The sequence below is a fragment of the Drosophila serrata genome, unplaced genomic scaffold (assembly GCF_035046125.1).
Source record: "Drosophila serrata isolate PLE 108 unplaced genomic scaffold, ASM3504612v1 contig_382, whole genome shotgun sequence".
NCBI classification, from domain to species: Eukaryota; Metazoa; Arthropoda; class Insecta; order Diptera; family Drosophilidae; genus Drosophila; species Drosophila serrata.
The window spans coordinates 6,103,097-6,120,043 of record NW_028257280.1 but is presented as its reverse complement, the minus strand read 5'-3'; the positions used below and the strand labels follow the sequence as shown (position 1 = coordinate 6,120,043).

Genomic DNA, 16,947 nt, shown 5'->3' with positions numbered 1-16,947 from the left:
CAAAAATAAAGGATTTTCGGGCTTCCAAAGTAAAGCAGCTAAAGCGCTTTGGGCTGAGCTTGGGTTTTTGGCTACACTCCTTTTACTCTTTTTGTTTTCTGATTTTTGTTGGGTGGTCGTGGCCACATAATTAATGCGATTTTGGTTGTTGCTGTTTGGCGTTTTTCCGAAAGTGGAAAATCTGTGAAATGAGCCGGCGGCCAATGCTAGTTATCCGTCGAGAGTTTTGCTTTATGAGCACTTAATTGCACCCATTAATGGCTGCTAATGCCGCGTAATGTGTGTCCGTACTTGGACCCCAAAAAGTATTGACACCACTCCAACACCAACCACAATGGAAAACAGTATGCCCGAAGGGGAGAATGCATTCGACATAAAATCGTATTTATAGCTTTCGGATCTTCCGTTTATATTGCACTGCACGCTCTCCGATTTACGAGGCCTTATATTTTGCGCCTCCGAAGTGGGCATAAAAATGTGTCTAATTAGCTTTGCTCTCGGATCGCCTTTCGATGGATGGATCACTTTTCCAATTTGCTTCTCCATAGCTTTGTCAGCGTTTTTTTTTTTTTTTGTATCCAGTAATTGGATAGTGATTTATGTTTATTTTCCTACATACCACATTCATACCTAATTAGCGTTCTCTGCCCAATTGGGTCAACTCACATATATATTTCTAGCTGAGTTTTCAGCCTAAGATAGCTAATATTCTATTAACTTTGTGCAAATATACATGCAAATTGTTAAGAGTACTGTATAGTAAAGTAAGTAGTTCGGGGCGATAAGATAATAAGTCTTCTATTTGTATAAAAATTATAATGGGGATTTACTTGAAGGGCATTGATATCTTTTATACAGAATTCGTAAAAGACACAATAGGGAAAACCTACTTTATTTCTTAAATATTTGTGTGTTATTTAAAAAGATACAATCTACAAATAAAAGTTGAGACAATTAAATGGTATTTAGGTAACATACCAACAAAATGAACTACATCTTATTTATTTTTTAAATTTTTAAAAAGATGATGTAAATGGCTTTAGTAACAAAATAAATATTTAAAGAAAGTACAAGTACTGAGTAACCAAAATTCGTGTCGAATGACATTATGCTTTATTTTCAGCGGTCATTTACTTTTCGATATTGCTTTTTGTGGTAATTCGTTTTCTGTATGTTTGGTATTGCTGATTGACTTTCTAAACAGTCGGGAATGGGTTCGTAATAAGATCGAACTGCGCAGTATTCTATACGTAACTGATTTGGCAAATATTCCGTATATATTTCTAGCAAAATAGGAGGGAATCTGCTTATCAGGTAGAGCCCTAGATATAGGCAGTATCTCTCAATTAAATTAAGTAAATATATTTGCATTGTAGCTGGGAAAACATGCCATGAGTTGGCTTGCATGTTGAACTTAGGCTTTTCCTCTACTTTTTTTGTTTTGCCAATTTTCATAACGATGCTGGAAAACTTTCTTTGGCCAGCGGCATTTCTGGCTTTTTGGTGGCGGCAGCCTTTTCAACAATGGTAGAAAATTAAGGAGAAATATCAGAGTCACGATCGGGGCAATGGGCAATGGGGAATTGCCATAACCATAAACAGCATGATCAATGCTCTGGCAAAAGGCGGCCCAAACAAAGAGGTTCCCGTATTTTGATTAATGCCTCAGTTTGATCTTTGACCCCACAACTGATTCCCATACTACCAAACTCAGCTCGAATGAGATAAACATCCAGGTATTGGCATTTACATGCACTCAGTGACACCTGTGGCAACACAAAACTCAGTGGAATATACATAATTAAGCGTTGGAATTCGAGGTGATAAGAACTAGTGATGCACTGGGGAAAATGTATTAGTAAAAGTGTACTAATAGACATTACTTTTATTGTTAGAAAAAAGGTAAAATATATATTCTGGATATATATTGTTTAAGTATCAACTTGCCTTTTCATTATTTATTTAAATGAGAGGCTGCTTTGACTTGTGAAAAATATCACGTTTCTAGACAGTTTTCTTTAGGGTTATTGTGTCTGAAATACATATCATATACAATTTAAGTAGACTTGTAAGTAATGTCTGTTGATGAATTTTCCACCTTATTTTGCATTACAATTAGTCACACTTAGTTCTCCAAGTGCTCTTCTAATTGAGTTGCCCGGCGAGATGCATTCGCTCAGCGGTTGACAGCTCCATTCAGGTGTAAGGTGACGAAACCGAATCCGAAACGCCGGCTGGCAGACAACTATGCTCGGAATGTTTATGGCTTACGCCTCGTTAATTCATGCATTGGCCAAGTATGCCAGCAGTGGTTCTTGACGGCTCCTGAGCGATGGCATCATTATGCCGAAAATAAAAATCTTGCGCAGCTACTGGCCTCTTATTTAGCCACTCGATGCAACCGCCGCCGCCGTCGGGGTCGAGGTCTTCGTCCTCATCCCATGCAAAATAAACACAATCATTTTGCAAAATCCAAACCGAAACAATTTCTACCCAAATTCGTCACGTTCCGCAGGCTCACATTTAGGGTTTTCGTTTCAAAATTAAAAAGCGAAGCAATTTATGACACAAATCGTCTTGCGGCGGCGTCTTGAGAAAATAAACAAAACAAAAAAATAAAAATCGCCCAGGATGCGTAACGAAAGATTCAATTAAAAATGCTAATGTGTCCGAGGGTAAACAAAGGTCTTGAACTGGAAAAAAATATGGATAAACAAGAAACTAATTTACATGAGTAAAAACTTTGAGGATATAAGAATATTTAAACCGCTTGTTCGCATTATGCAGTAAAGTTCTTAGAAAGAAAACAGTATTTGACTTTCAAAATAATTCTAAAAGGTGGTGTATTTGTATTAAAATTATTTTAGCATAACTTGTCAGATAACTGAAGGTTCCCTCTAGCTAGTTATATTTGTAAAGCTTAAGTATTCAGTATAATATAATTATTTTCTCAGTGCCTTTAAATGGGTTGAAGAAAGAATCCAAGGGTCTGGGGCCTTTTGACCGGCTGTCTCGGACCCAGGGTCGCCTTACATTGCAGTTACTGGGCCATAAAAATATAAATTTTTAATGAACTCAGCCCCAATACTCTGTGAATTTTATGCATGTGCATATGCGACGACAAAATAAACAAACATATGTATGAATATGTTTGCAAATAATCAATGTGGGGTCCGAATACAATGGGCTTCAGTGTGAGGCCGACTTTTCATTATCAAATTGTAGTATTTGCATAAAAATCAATAAAGTGTTCAAATAGCAACGCCTGACAGTTTAATTAAATATTAAAGAGATTTCCTGTTGTGCCCAGCTATGAGTTTTCATCAATTCGAATGATTTATTACTGGATTCCGAGCTCCATTCAAGTCTCGCCGGGTGACAGATCTTGTCGAGGAAATTAAGGAAAGGACCAGAAAAACAGCCCAAGTCAAGTGACACAATGCGACAAATTGACGGCTCTTGGCCCACACACAAATCGAGAAACTGAAGGAACTTGAGGAGCACGGAGGAACCTCGGGGAACTTGGATACCAAAAAGAAATCATCGTCGATAAATTGCCGCCTGACTTGAGAAATTTACGCAATAACCACAAACTGTAGGGGGAAAAAAGCGAGCAAATAAAAATAATAAAGATGAGGGAGAAAAGTTATTAATGGACAGGAACACCAAAGACTCTTTGTCGCCGATTTCTGCTTAATTGTACAATAATATTTAATTGCAAAGATTTGCACAGCAAAAAATTATGAATGTGCCGTGGATGAGCCAGCCATGCCGCAGTGGGTGTGTCGTCCGAATAAACAATCCCAAGCAAATGTATCCAAGTATCTGTATCTGTATCGGCCTCCGTATAAGGTAACTCACTTTTTTTGGGACTTTAAAAGCCTGCGACTGGCCGAATATGGCAAATTGAATGATGTGCGAGGGAAAAGTCACAATCACAATCGCAATCATTCGTTGTGACAATTTTATTTACCGACTGTTTGCGGCTTTTATGGGGCTCTCTGTGGCTGAGCCCAGTGCGAAATCTTAGTAGAGCAGCCACCGCATTGATCGGATTTACATTCTCGGAATTGTTGAAATAGGTAATCGAGTTTTGCTTTCAGACAATAAGCTATTTGCGGTTAAGGTTTTTTATTTTAAGCGCCATATGGCGATATATGTAATGGGAAAGTATTGATATAAATCTATACAAAAAGTAGCTCTAAATATTAAGTAAGGTTCAGGAAATAACAGACATTAAAAGGGTTAAAACTATTTATACTAATAGGAAGTAAAGTGAAAGAAATGGTTTGTGTATTTAAATTGTGATGAAGGAACATCCATTACATTTTCTATGAAAATATGTCTTTAATTCTGCTTTCGCTGAAACTGTAATTTACTTAACTAAGATAAATGAAAGCAAACACTTTTAACATCAACATAATTTTGTTAAAATAATTACTGTAAAATAAATTTAAAAAGTCAGAAAAACACTCAACAAATAAACCTTTTCCTACACCTATAGTATCCAACTGATAATGCCTCGAAAATAAAAGTCAACGCAGCAATTTGCCGAACATTTCCCAGAAAAGCAATACAAATACAAGCTCATTTAAATGGCGCACAAACAACAGAAAAGCCAACAGTAAAGCCAAAGTCAAATGAAGGAAAAATTATGAATATCCATGCGAAACAATGTCATGGAAAGCAACAAAGCAAAGGAAATAAAAGAGGGGAATGGAAAAGCACTTGAAAATGCATTTTCACGCATTTCCCCCGAGGTGGCCTCACCGATTTTCCCCTCCCTTTGAGTATTCGCTTATAAATATTTTATAGGTTTATGTATTCGGGAGAAAAAATGAAGAAACAACACACCATACACAGTAGAAACCAATACATTTAATGTGTTCTAATCATATTTTTAGACATTAAATGGCCAATGCCAAAACACACATGACGTATACGTAATATGGAAATACCTCCCACTCGGCCAGAACTTTCCTTGACATCCAGCAAATATTACATATATATATATAGATACTATATATCACTGATATGACCGGGTGGACTTTACGATCAGACGGCATTGCACAACCAGGCTACTTTTATATATTTTTTTTAATGACTGCAGTTTGTTTACAAATTGGCGACATTAAAAACTATTAAGACGAATCGGGAGGCGCAAGAAGAAAACCCAAGTCGCTTCAAACAAGCAAATAAAAACAAATTATAAATAAACGCAAATAAATACGGGCAGCACTTTGTGTGTGCGTGTGCATGTGTGTTCTGGGTTGGAAAACTGTGTCGCTGTGTCAGAAACGAAATAAAAGTTTTTCCCCGCGCGCGCGTTTTAAATAGCCCGAAAAACGCGCGCATGTCGCGCGCTTTGCATACCTTCCATTTGCGGCTTCTAAATGCCAATCGCTTTGCAACAAACAACTCTAAAGTTAAATTGAAACTAAATAAATATTTTTAAATGACATGCAGCAACTTGTTTTGGGTTGATTTTGTTCTTATTCGGTCTATCAACACTCAGGGCAAATGTTCATACGCAAAAACCGAAGGAATTTTTCATCAGTCAAATAAGTAACTACAAATTATAATAAACTATAATTATTCAAAACACTTTAGGCCTTTAAACAAATTATTTCCTAGTTGAATAATATATAAGGAAAATGTACTCAATTTAATAATCATTTATCTCTTAAGAACTTTACAAAAATCGTCAATAATTTACTTCTGGTTTCAAGAAATTATTGATTTTAATGCAATGTACTGAAAACAGAAAACCTAAAAACCACAATTTCAAGCTCTTGAGTGTAAAGCAAATGTTTCTTAATTATATCACTTGTTATAGTTTTTCAAATTCAATATTCCCACATATATAATTTATAAAAAACAAAACACAGTTCATTATTTTTACCTTTTTGCAAAGTCTGCTTAGTAAGTTAAACAATGTACACTTCCTAGCTTTTGGACACTTGAACCCGATGGCACAGAAATTATTTAAATTCGGGAATGTAATTTCACTGAAACTCGCATAAATCGAATGCACTTGATCTTATATAGATTACCGATCCCGCGGATTGATTTCTTCCAGCTCGTTGCGCTTGCGGTTCTGAACTGAATCGCCAAGTTTGAAGTGAAGAGGTACGAACCCGAAACGGAATCGGAATCGGAAAACGAACAGCGAGCGATTTCACTCGAGTTGTTCGGGTCTTGAGACTTTGGGTACTTTGAGTACTTCACTCGATCGGTCGGCCGATCAAAAGCGTAATAAATTCCCCAGAAATGAGTGGAAAGTGAGTGGTGTGAGTGGAGTGAGTGGATCGCTTGGCGATTGCATTTTTCTGTGCATTATTTTACCTTGGCAGCTTTATTAATTGCGTGCATGGGTCTGGTTTATGCCGAGAGCACCGAAGTACGAGAGTATCTCGTAGATACATGGCGCCACAACTAAATACTAGGAGGGGAATAATAAAAGAGAGATCGCCACACGAAACCACAGAAAATAGCGCATCTGTCAGGCCGCAAATCAACTAATAATTTAGCTTATGTTGGCTCTGTGAACCCGACTTCCTATAACCACTTCCTATTCCCCTGTGCTATCCCACGACCATGTGGCGCACACACGTGCTGCTCCGGCTCCCGCGCTGGCCATGTCATGCTTCATACTCCATGCTCCACCTACAGCACGTTGCCATAATCTGCATACTATCCATGCTGCCGGCTAACGCCACCGCAACGGACATGTATACACTGGGGGAAAATATTATTGAGAAGTATAACTTAACTTATTCGAATTAAGAATAAAAAGGCTTGAAAAGAAAATAACGTTCGAGGAGCCAAAGTGTATAAACTCTTGCAATTGTTCAGAGGATCTTGGTTTCAAATGTGAAGTCGAGTCAATACTTCTGGCAATCATTGAAATATGTGCACTTTAGATATATTAAATCAATATTTTATATGCCAATTTTTTAGGTAAATCAGAGATTTTAAAATTTCATAACTCAGTCAAAAATTCATTAATTTTAATTCGGAAAGCGTTTCTGTGCTAGTTTTTCTGCGGCTTACATATGTGCGTACTTAGTTTTTAAATTTAAAAAAATCAATTTTTTGTCAAATTTTTGGCAATTTTAATGATGTAAATGATGTAAAGTTTTGAAAATTTTTCAAAAATTTATTTTTCTACCAGAAATGGCTAGATCGATTCGACTTTCGATTCTGATCAAGAATATATATGATTTATGGGGTCGGAAATTACTTCTTCACTGTTTTACAAGCATCTGACTGATATTATAATACCCTGCAAAAGTTGGCGGCAAAGTCAGAAGAGTTTAGAAAGTATCGTAAGGGTAAGAAATCAGTATTCGTAAATAATTAATAAAAATTGCTCTATCACTCTTGATTAAAATTAAGCATTGGGATCCATGGTAACAAGGGAATTTAAGCAGGCTTTTTATGATGATATCAAAGTGAGCTTCTTCATGGTTAACCCGATGCATGGCATTGGTCAGGTTATATTATCAGAGTCGAAGGGCAATCATAATCACTTTCACCACTATCACTTGAGATGTTAACAGGTGGAAGGCCGCGGACAGAATGTGGCTGGAGCGCAGGCAGCGCCTCTATTTATAGTCCCCGAGCAAAGAGAACAGAGAAAGTGAGAGCGAGAGAGTAAGAGCTATCGCTAGAGAAAGGCTGAGAGGTATAGAGAGCAAGAGGTGCCTCTGGAGGTACACAGAAAGAGACAGACATAACGAGAGTGAAAGAGAGAGAGGTTGGCATTACATTACATTTAACTATTGTTGTATATGGTAGCTATATGTTATAGTCACCCGATCTTAATAAAATTAAATTATAAAATAAAACTAAGTGGCTTGATCTCAAATTAAAAGAAAATTTGTTGTAAACTGGATAAGTTATAATTTGTTTTTTAAACAAATTGCTACCTACAAAATTTGCATAAACATAAACTAATTTAAACACTTAAGAGTTGAAAGAGTTTTATAATTTATTTAAAACTCAAGTATCATGTTAATTTCTCTCAGTGCCTTTCCTCTTTGCACTCGTATATCGCTCACTCAACCAGAGAGCTCCCCGCTCAGCCGCCCAAAAGCCCCCTGCCCCTCCCCCTTTTCACCAGCCACCCGCTGCAGGGCGTTACGGATGCGTCACAGTGCATATTTTAAGTTGGCTGATATAATACACCGAGGAGCTTGATCGGGCCCCTAGACGGGCGGCCACTCAAGCGGAATACGTAGCAGCTTCCAAGAATGCCCGCTATGCGGGGGTGTGACGTCTCACCATAACATATATACATATCATATATATTATATAGTAAGTCCGAACCCACATCCATCGTTGATATTTCATTGAGAAATTCTCTCTCACTCCGCTGTTTGTTAATTCTGTCATCACGATATTGTCTCTTGTCCCGGCAATTGCGACAATTCTTTGGTCTGCGTCATGGTTTGTTATGGTTTCCCTCTGCTGTTCTTTGTATTTTTTGTTTTATTTTGATTGAATAAACGACATGAAGACCCATGTGTTTTTCATGTGATTTATCAGCTGTTTAAATATGGTCTCCGAGAGAGAGATGATTAACAGGGGTAATCATTTGTCGATTTACATGTTTAAATATAATAAGCCATAAGCCAGAGACTGTTACATCAATAAAATATGAATTAATTATTTGTATGCACTGGCAGCTTTACATATTTAATAGGAAATTTTGCATATACCATTAATAAAGGGGAATGCATATTTTGAATAAATATAATAGTATAGTACACTGCCTGACTAATGTTGGGATTCTGGGAAATGAACAGGAAAATCAAAGAAAATTTCCATGGCCAGATTCGTAATCGGAACTCATGCAAAAAAACAACAACAGAGGAAACTCAAAGTGGTTTTGGCACTTATCCAATGGATTCGTAATAATCGGTACCCCTGATTTCCTCAGCAAATAAAATTGAAAAAATAAAATAAAATATATATACGAACCTAAAGAGCCTGAGTGCCATCATCATCGATGTATTGTAATATATAGAATGCAAATCAGACAGCAAAGACACTGATTGTGATTGCCTTCGTTTCCCGCATTTATCACGTAGAAAAAAAGGCGGGATAAATTAATTAAACATGCCTAAAATATATTTATAATAACAAGGTAGATAAATAAGGGATTTATTCATATAACCAAGTACTGGAAAATAATTATAGAAACATCAAAACCGGCAATATTTATCTGTTATATTTTAATAGTAATTTGTTATTTGATCTTTTTGAATATATAATTAAAATATACATTTTTTCCTCTCTGTGCACTTGCAGTTCCAGTTCACAAAGTTCCCCAGCGTGCTGAAGGCTGGACATTGCCATGGCGGTGTGGCCACCGCCCGGCTGGAGAACCAGAGCGCCCTCCAAGATGCCGCTGGATTGGTGAGCGGTGCCGGCAACGATTCGCATTGTTATTGCACCATTGAGCCCTACATCGATGCCAAGTTCAGTGTGCATATCCAGAAGATTGGCAACAACTACAAGGCATTTATGTAAGTGACCGCAGACAGGCAACCGCAGACAGCAATTCCCTGTCCACAATGCGGATGGGAATTGGTATTAAGTCGAGTGGTCCGACCTTGAATACGATTTCCATTTCGAATGAAACTGTCAGCAGACAAAAGCGACCGCCTGGCAATTGGCAATTATCTGGAGAGTTCATTGTTTGCCGGCCAAAATGTGGCATCGAGTTCAAAGATATCACTTTATTTTTCTCCCCCAATGTCTCATTGCATTAACCATGCTTAATTTATTATGCTCATTATGCTTTCGCTCTTTAATTTTGAACAGGCGTAAATCGATCACCGGCAATTGGAAGACCAATCAAGGCTCGGCCATGTTGGAGCAAATCACCTTAACCGAGAAGTACAAAAGCTGGGTGGATGAGGTGAGTAAATTAACAAAAATAGGGGGAATTTAAGAAACGTCACTCCAGTTAAAATAAATTCTATTTAAAGCTATCCTTAAGGCTAACATACTTTAAGTTACCGCTTACCGTTACTTCCTCGCATTCTAAGCCAAGTCTGGGAAATCCATTCCCAAGCCCAAACTGAAAGCCTGTCGCATTTATCAAATTTGGCCAATCAATATGGCTAAGGAAAATCGCTTCAAATTATTTGCGGCATTTTGGGTGCACAATTTTGATTTCGGCCGAGCTGCGATTATCCCCTAAGGGGGCCTTCCACACAGTATTACATCGTAGGAGACGGAGAACCCAATCCGTAGACCAGAAATCATAGCTCGTCTGACGTCAGTCCTCTGTCAGTGCCCTCGAGTGGCGGCACAGCTTTAATTAAAGCTCATGAATATGCAAATCGGATTTTGAGCGATGAGGTAACGGGATTTGCTCTCCATGTCGCCCACAAAACAATTCCTGGCAATGGGCGCCTCATAATTGCCATTTGTCCAAATGAAGTGCAAAGCATTCGGAAACACGGGAACCCCATCGGTTTTGGCATTTTATCAGGCCTCATAACTGCCTTTCGGCTCAACTTCCTTTAAGTGGTGACTCTGAGTCATATAAAGGCAAACGAGTGCATTAATTAATTGCACTTTACTGCCGCTGAAATATTTCTCATTCATTTGGTTAGATAAGACTGCCGGAGTCTTGAGTTACATGCCAAGAAAAACTATTTGAATTTTCTCGCTAAAATGACACTGCAATATTTTCCAATTAATGTTTGCTGAATCTTTCGGTTAATCAATATTTGTTAATGAAGAAAACCTCATTTATTCGGCAAGAAAACTATATGTTTAAGATTTTAAATGGTTTTAGTTTTTAAAGTATAATAAATAGTATGTGTTGCTGAAAAATATTATTCTTCTCTAAAATAATTAATCGCTTGTTAAGATCTTAAAGCTTTAGGTTCGAATTTGAAGAAAGAATATTTTTCTAGTTTTATAAATACTAAAACTATTTATCTAAAATCTAAATAAAACATTAATTAAATACTGTACAGCAAATCTAAAATGCCTACTGTATTTTCCTATTAGTTAATAGAATTTTCCTTGAGTGCAGTGATAAGTGGGTGTTTCGTCAACATTGCGCGGCAACGTCAGCGCTTTTCTGGGCAAGTCGGAATCGGAATCAGCATCGACATTAGCGTTAGCATTAGCTTTAATCAAAACAAACTGTGTAATTAAAACCGGCAGCAGCGGCAACACAGCCGAAGCCCACACAGAAATGTTTGAGCCCGTTGGTTCCCGTCTGAGTTACTTACTGACTGACTTGACTGACTGCGCCTGCAATTGCAAAATGCAATCGAAAACACATTTTGGGGTCATGACTCAGTCGGAGCTCTAATCGGATAATAATGCTCGCTGGTTTCCATTTCAGATATCCGAGCTCTTTGGCGGCATGGAGGTGTGTGGTCTCTCCGTTGTGGTGGCCAAGGATGGACGCGAGTACATCATCAGTGCCTGCGATAGCACTTTTGCCCTGATCGGAGACACCCAAGAGGAGGATCGTCGGCAGATTGCAGATCTGGTATCAGGTCGCATGCAGGTGGGTGGAAATCTCTAGAAAATGAGATTAAATATATTCTTATATGAATCGAATCACGATACCTTTCCAGAACGTCTGCCGACCCAGCATGGCCCAGACTGGACCCGGCAAGCTGCCCTCCCGCTCCTCGGTCTCCTCGCGTGCCGAGAGTCCCACGGATGAGGGCATGGCACCCACTCCGCCGCTACCGGCTGGCCCACGACCGGCGCCCATGGGTGGACCTCCACCAATTCCGGAGCGTACCTCGCCGGCCGTGGGTTCGATTGGGCGGTTGAGCAGCCGCAGCAGCATCTCGGAGCTGCCGGAGGAGCCCTCGTCTTCGACAGGAACCGGGCCCAGCACAGTGGGTGGAGTGCGTCGCGATTCGCAGACTTCGCAGGCCTCCAGCATCTCCTCGGTTTCTCGGGCTCCGGGCCAGAGGCCGGCGCCGGCACAGAGCCAGAGCTCCGTGGTGGAGGATGCCGAGGATACCATGAAGAACCTGAGGAAGACCTTTGCGGGGATATTCGGGGACATGTAGGAAATCGCTAATAAGAAGCGCGGCAGAACGGCTAGCGAGACGAGCAGCGGCAGCGGGCCGGGCAGTGTGCCCAGCAGTGCCGGACCGGGAAGCAGTGGCGGTGGATTCAGTGGCTCCTTCCTGGGCAAGCAGTTCTCGTTCGCCAGCGGTGGCGGCAGCAGCAGCGGCAGTGGAGCGGTGATCTCCACCCAGCCCACACAGGAGCCACCAGCTGCTCCGCCGGCCATTAACAGCAGCAGCAGCGTTTCGGATAGCGGTACAAAAACTACGGATACGAATACGGAAACAGATAGAGCCGGAGCCGGTTATCAGCCGGTGACCAATTTTGAGCCACAGGAAAGGGTCAATCCATTTGACAAGGAGCCGCACAAGTCGGCCAGTGGAGCCAGCATCAACACAGCTTCCTCCTCATCCTCGATGTCGTCATCCTCCATCTCGTCACGCATCAATCGGAATGGCAATGCCATCAAGTCCCCGCCACCGCCGGCGGGTCCACCACCGCCACCACCCAGCCATGTCAGCCATGTGAGCAATGCCAACAGTTCCAGTGGCTATCGGAATAGCTTCAGCAGTTCCCTTAGCAAGGACAAGACCAGCTATGGTAATTACGGCAGCAGCACCTCGGTGGAGACCATCACACGCATGGATACGAATACCACAAACACGGGAGCCACGGCCACAGAGGCTGGAGAGGCCAGCGGCATTACGGCCATCACAAATATTAGCAATAGTGCAGGAGCAGGGACCATAGCTCCTGTTACAGGTGGGTATTATCCACAAAATAAAGTTTATAAGGTATTTAATGAATAAATTTGCTTTTAAGGTACCATTACCACCTCGGTCACAACCAATGACTGGAGAACGGCCATTGGCATGCGCTCGGCCAGCGTGTACAGTGCACCGGCTGCAGTGACCACCACTGTGTTACCCGGAGACACCTCCGGCTATGACTCCAACTCGATTGCCTCGCAGGATGGTGGTTTAAACAATCCCAGCGATTTGCCCTCATACACACGGCCCTCGTACTCACGATCCGAGAGCAATGGTAATTATCTAGCCGTGGGGGTTCTACTGGTCAGCCTGACGCTGCGAAAGACCTAGAAGGATATATACCTATGCATAATATATATAACATCATGCCATTTAATCTCATCATTATCGTACTAATCAGCTACACCCCCATATATATATATATGAATATTTAGAGACCAACTAAGAGTAATCCCTAGCTAGCCATGTAGGCAGCCGTGTCAAAGTGTTAGCCAAAAATAACGAGAACCAATTAGGAGTTATATATGTGTTCATGATTTAGCCTAACTGCTTTTGAATTTCCTAGCTCGGGTTTGTTCTCCAAGCTCAGTGAGTAAGCCAAATATTACGTATACGACATGCGAGCCGCTCAAGTGTTTGTAAGTCTCCTCCAGCGATGCTAAAACGCTTGCCTGCACACACACCGAGACACACACACTCGAAATATATATACAAAACAGATTCATAATTAAACAGCAGAACAGTACAGTACAGTACAGTACACACTCGCTAGAGTGCACCGCAAAACATGAGTTCAGTTCTGGCTTTTTGGGCACGCTACCAGAGAAACAAGAGAAACAACAACCAGAAAAATCAAGAAAATAACACCACAAGAGTAATCAATAATCAAAGCTTTTAGTATGAAAAAAACAAAACCAAAAATTCCTTAGTAATACTAGTGCAACCATTTTTTTTTAGTTTTAGTACGTCTGTGTGTGCGTGTGTGTGTGTGTATAGCAGTAAATGTAGAGTTATCAAAAAAGATGAGCCTTCCTTTTAAAAGTTATCAATCAGTCCGGAAAAGTGTATTACCCTTGCGAATCAGTTGGCATTTTCATTCACTAAACACATTGATAAAGCTTGGTTTTTGGTAACGCTCATTTTACTCATCCTCCATCACCAAAGTCAATAACCAAAATGCAAGGAGACGATCGAAAAAGTAATCTATATACCTTAAAAATAAATAAAATATAAATGAATTGAAGAAGTAATTTCATAGTTAAAGAACTTTTTATGTGGTAATTCCTTATCTTTCATTAAAATTATATTGTTTTTATAGTTATTCAGAAAATATATTTTTGTGGAATTAATTCCTCTTCGATCGTCTCCAACATTAGTTAGAACTAAAGCTCCAATATTGGCTCACGTAGTGCTAGCATTAAGTGCTAAGAAAAACTGCACCCACGCCAAATTGATGTGCACCCATGTCTCCATAATCATATGCGATCTCTTACTAATTTCTAAACTCGATTCTTGCAGCTTCCAAACAGTCAGATCTGGACCTGATTTTCGGCGATAGCAAGACCACGCCAGCCTCTTATGGAAATGGCAAATACACTCGGGCAGCGGGATCCATCTCAGATGCAGACATGATCTTTGGTGGACCACCCTCCAACTATAAGACCGATCGCTTTGGGGCAGCCAAGAGCATGAGCATGAGTTCCAGCGGAGTAGGTTCCGGCAATGGATCCGGAGCAGGGGGATATAAGATCTACGATGGTATTCAGAATGCGGCATTCAGTGACTTTAGCGATTCCGGCAGTGTGAGCAGCATTGGATCGCATACCAAGCGCTGGAGTGCCAATAGGGAGGATGACGATGAATTGGATTTGAAGTGAAGCGAAGAGTAGAGGAACCATCACCAAAAGCAGAGATGTCCAAGCCGGGAAGAAGTCATTCCAAGTTTGGACATAACTGACCCACAGTCACTCACAAGACATAACGACACACACTATATACCACAAGCAAACTATGGAAATCTATCTATTTTCTGCCTCTGAAGTTTCCTGGTTTCATGGGAATGAACACTAAGCATCCACACACTCGCTCATGATTTAGTTACTATCGTTTTCTATCCCCTCATAAGCCATAAGGATATTCACCATCATCAGCAGTTAATGCTATGTAGACACTGTAGAACACTACTAATCTATAAATATAACCACCAAAGCAACACAATAATGCAAAGCCCATTAGATAATGTCGCCGATGACTTGACTGGTTTTGCAGCATGATATATAGAAGATGGGAAGTTGGATGGACGAGGAACCTATTTAATTACACATACTTGAAAGCATTTTGAAAGATTTTCCAACAAAAAAAAAACGAAGATAAAATATACATACATATATTATTGAGACGAATATTGAATTATATACCAACATATTAAAAAACCAAATGAGGAAAAGTATTCGCAAGCGTATATTACATGTTGACATGGGAGAACTTTTAAATAAATCCAAATATTAATGAATTTGTTATATATACCAACATGAGACACGTATAAAATCCTAAAACTATATAAAATTAAAGACAATATGCGCAAAAGTATAACAAACAAGACGAATGTTTAATACTAATCTATATGCGAACATAATTATAATGGATAAATCGGTTAACGAACTACTTATATATATGTATTCGGGAATTACTATGAGCAAATGTTACATACCAAACACACGGAAACACAACTACAAAGCTACTCACACACAAATTAAATGTTTATTACCACAAATATTATGATTATTATTATGATGTATTAGCAGTTAATGTTTACGAGCATTCAAAACGATAAAGGAGATATGGAATACGAGGATTTTGAGAGAAATGAGTAGAGTACCAACCACTGCAAGCAATGTTAAACCTAGGCTGAATAACGAACCAAACATATTCGAATATAGCGATCTATATATGCGGCTTAGTCGGTACAGGGAGCGGTTTGAGAACGGAATGATATTGACGAATACTTAGATAATATATATACATAAATAAATATTTATAAATGTTGCAAGCGACAACGAAGTCATATTAAACATTCAAAGTATACACAATTGCTTAACTCTATGATTTAGCCACAAATGTTTAATGAATGTTCTTCTGTTACGCACATGTTTGAGCATTATTTAGAGCAATAGACAATTTTACATATGTTATAAATATATTTGAGAAAAATATAGTTACGATTGGGTTGTATACTTCTCCTTCTCTTTTATCAACTAATTATTACAGTAGAGAATTTTAAAACAAAAGAAATACTTGAGAAGTTTGTTACGTTCTTACCTACTCTCCTCTTCGATTGTAGCTACAAATATTTTAATCTAAACAAATTTACAACTATACAATGATATTTTCCACTTCATGCTATATCATCCTACCATCTCACTCTCTCTCTCTCTAAAAATATTTATATATTTAATATATATATGTAAGTTATAAGTGAATCTTTGGCTACGCGTACTTTCGTAATCGTAAACATCATCATTTTAATCGAACTGGCACATATTCACGAATGTTTTATAAACATATACATACATATATTTATAACGACAAAAATGTAGAACAGAACGAAAAAGTACATAAATAAATACGGGCATCAATCGAGCAATTCGAAGAGCATACACACATATATCATGGCACTCGACCCACAGCTCTCACACACCATAACTATATCGTACATCAACGGGAACGAAATGTAATGAAAGTGCTGAAAAACGTAAATTGAAATTCAAACGAAATACTCAAGCATAAAGCATATAACTTACACGACTTCTAATCTGTTGCAAAATATACCAAATAAATACTCGTATTATTGTGAAAGTATAGCGAAGATATATGTATTTATATGTTGTCTGTAATTGATTCACCTTTCCCTCCCCCAGAGTCCCAGAAGAAAGCGAATCCCCCAAACCAAAAATATATCCCATTTGCTACTCACAAAATTTAATGCAAATCTATAAATATATATATACAAGTACCATAAATTACTCAAATGAACAGCAGCAATGGCTAAGCAAACCCCCAAAACCAAAACCAAAGTAACAATAAATGAGTTGATGATTGATACAAAAGCAAA

General features: G+C 39.1%; 3 protein-coding genes across 3 annotated transcripts in view; 2 read left to right on the top strand and 1 right to left on the bottom strand.

Annotated features, from left to right (window-relative positions):
* Positions 1 to 7,583, bottom strand: part of Timp (Tissue inhibitor of metalloproteases) — a 13,136-nt gene extending 5,553 nt beyond the window's left edge. Inside the window, exon 1 of the mRNA XM_020955303.2 lies at positions 5,903 to 7,583. The gene's annotated coding sequence lies outside the window, so the exon portion shown is untranslated. The remainder of the gene's footprint in view (positions 1 to 5,902) is intronic.
* Syn (synapsin) overlaps positions 1 to 12,351 on the top strand; it is a 26,802-nt gene extending 14,451 nt beyond the window's left edge. The window contains exons 9-12 of the mRNA XM_086840728.1: positions 9,316 to 9,533; positions 9,832 to 9,928; positions 11,378 to 11,545; positions 11,616 to 12,351. Coding sequence (XP_086696854.1) covers positions 9,316 to 9,533; positions 9,832 to 9,928; positions 11,378 to 11,545; positions 11,616 to 12,065 — 933 coding nt within the window. The 3' untranslated portion in view covers positions 12,066 to 12,351. The remainder of the gene's footprint in view (positions 1 to 9,315; positions 9,534 to 9,831; positions 9,929 to 11,377; positions 11,546 to 11,615) is intronic.
* Positions 11,641 to 16,947, top strand: LOC110186234 (synapsin). The gene is made up of 3 exons (XM_020955298.2): positions 11,641 to 12,828; positions 12,889 to 13,110; positions 14,355 to 16,947. The coding sequence occupies exons 1-3, from the start codon at positions 12,483 to 12,485 to the stop codon at positions 14,711 to 14,713; spliced, it is 927 nt and encodes a 308-aa protein (XP_020810957.2). The 5' UTR covers positions 11,641 to 12,482; the 3' UTR covers positions 14,714 to 16,947.

Coding starts and splice junctions, on each gene's coding strand:
- LOC110186234 (XM_020955298.2), top strand. CDS start 12,483: ATGTCGTCATCCTCCATCTCGTCACGCATCAATCGGAATGGCAATGCC. Junction 12,829..12,888: donor GACCATAGCTCCTGTTACAG/GTGGGTATTATC, acceptor TTTGCTTTTAAG/GTACCATTACCACCTCGGTC. Junction 13,111..14,354: donor CTCACGATCCGAGAGCAATG/GTAATTATCTAG, acceptor CGATTCTTGCAG/CTTCCAAACAGTCAGATCTG.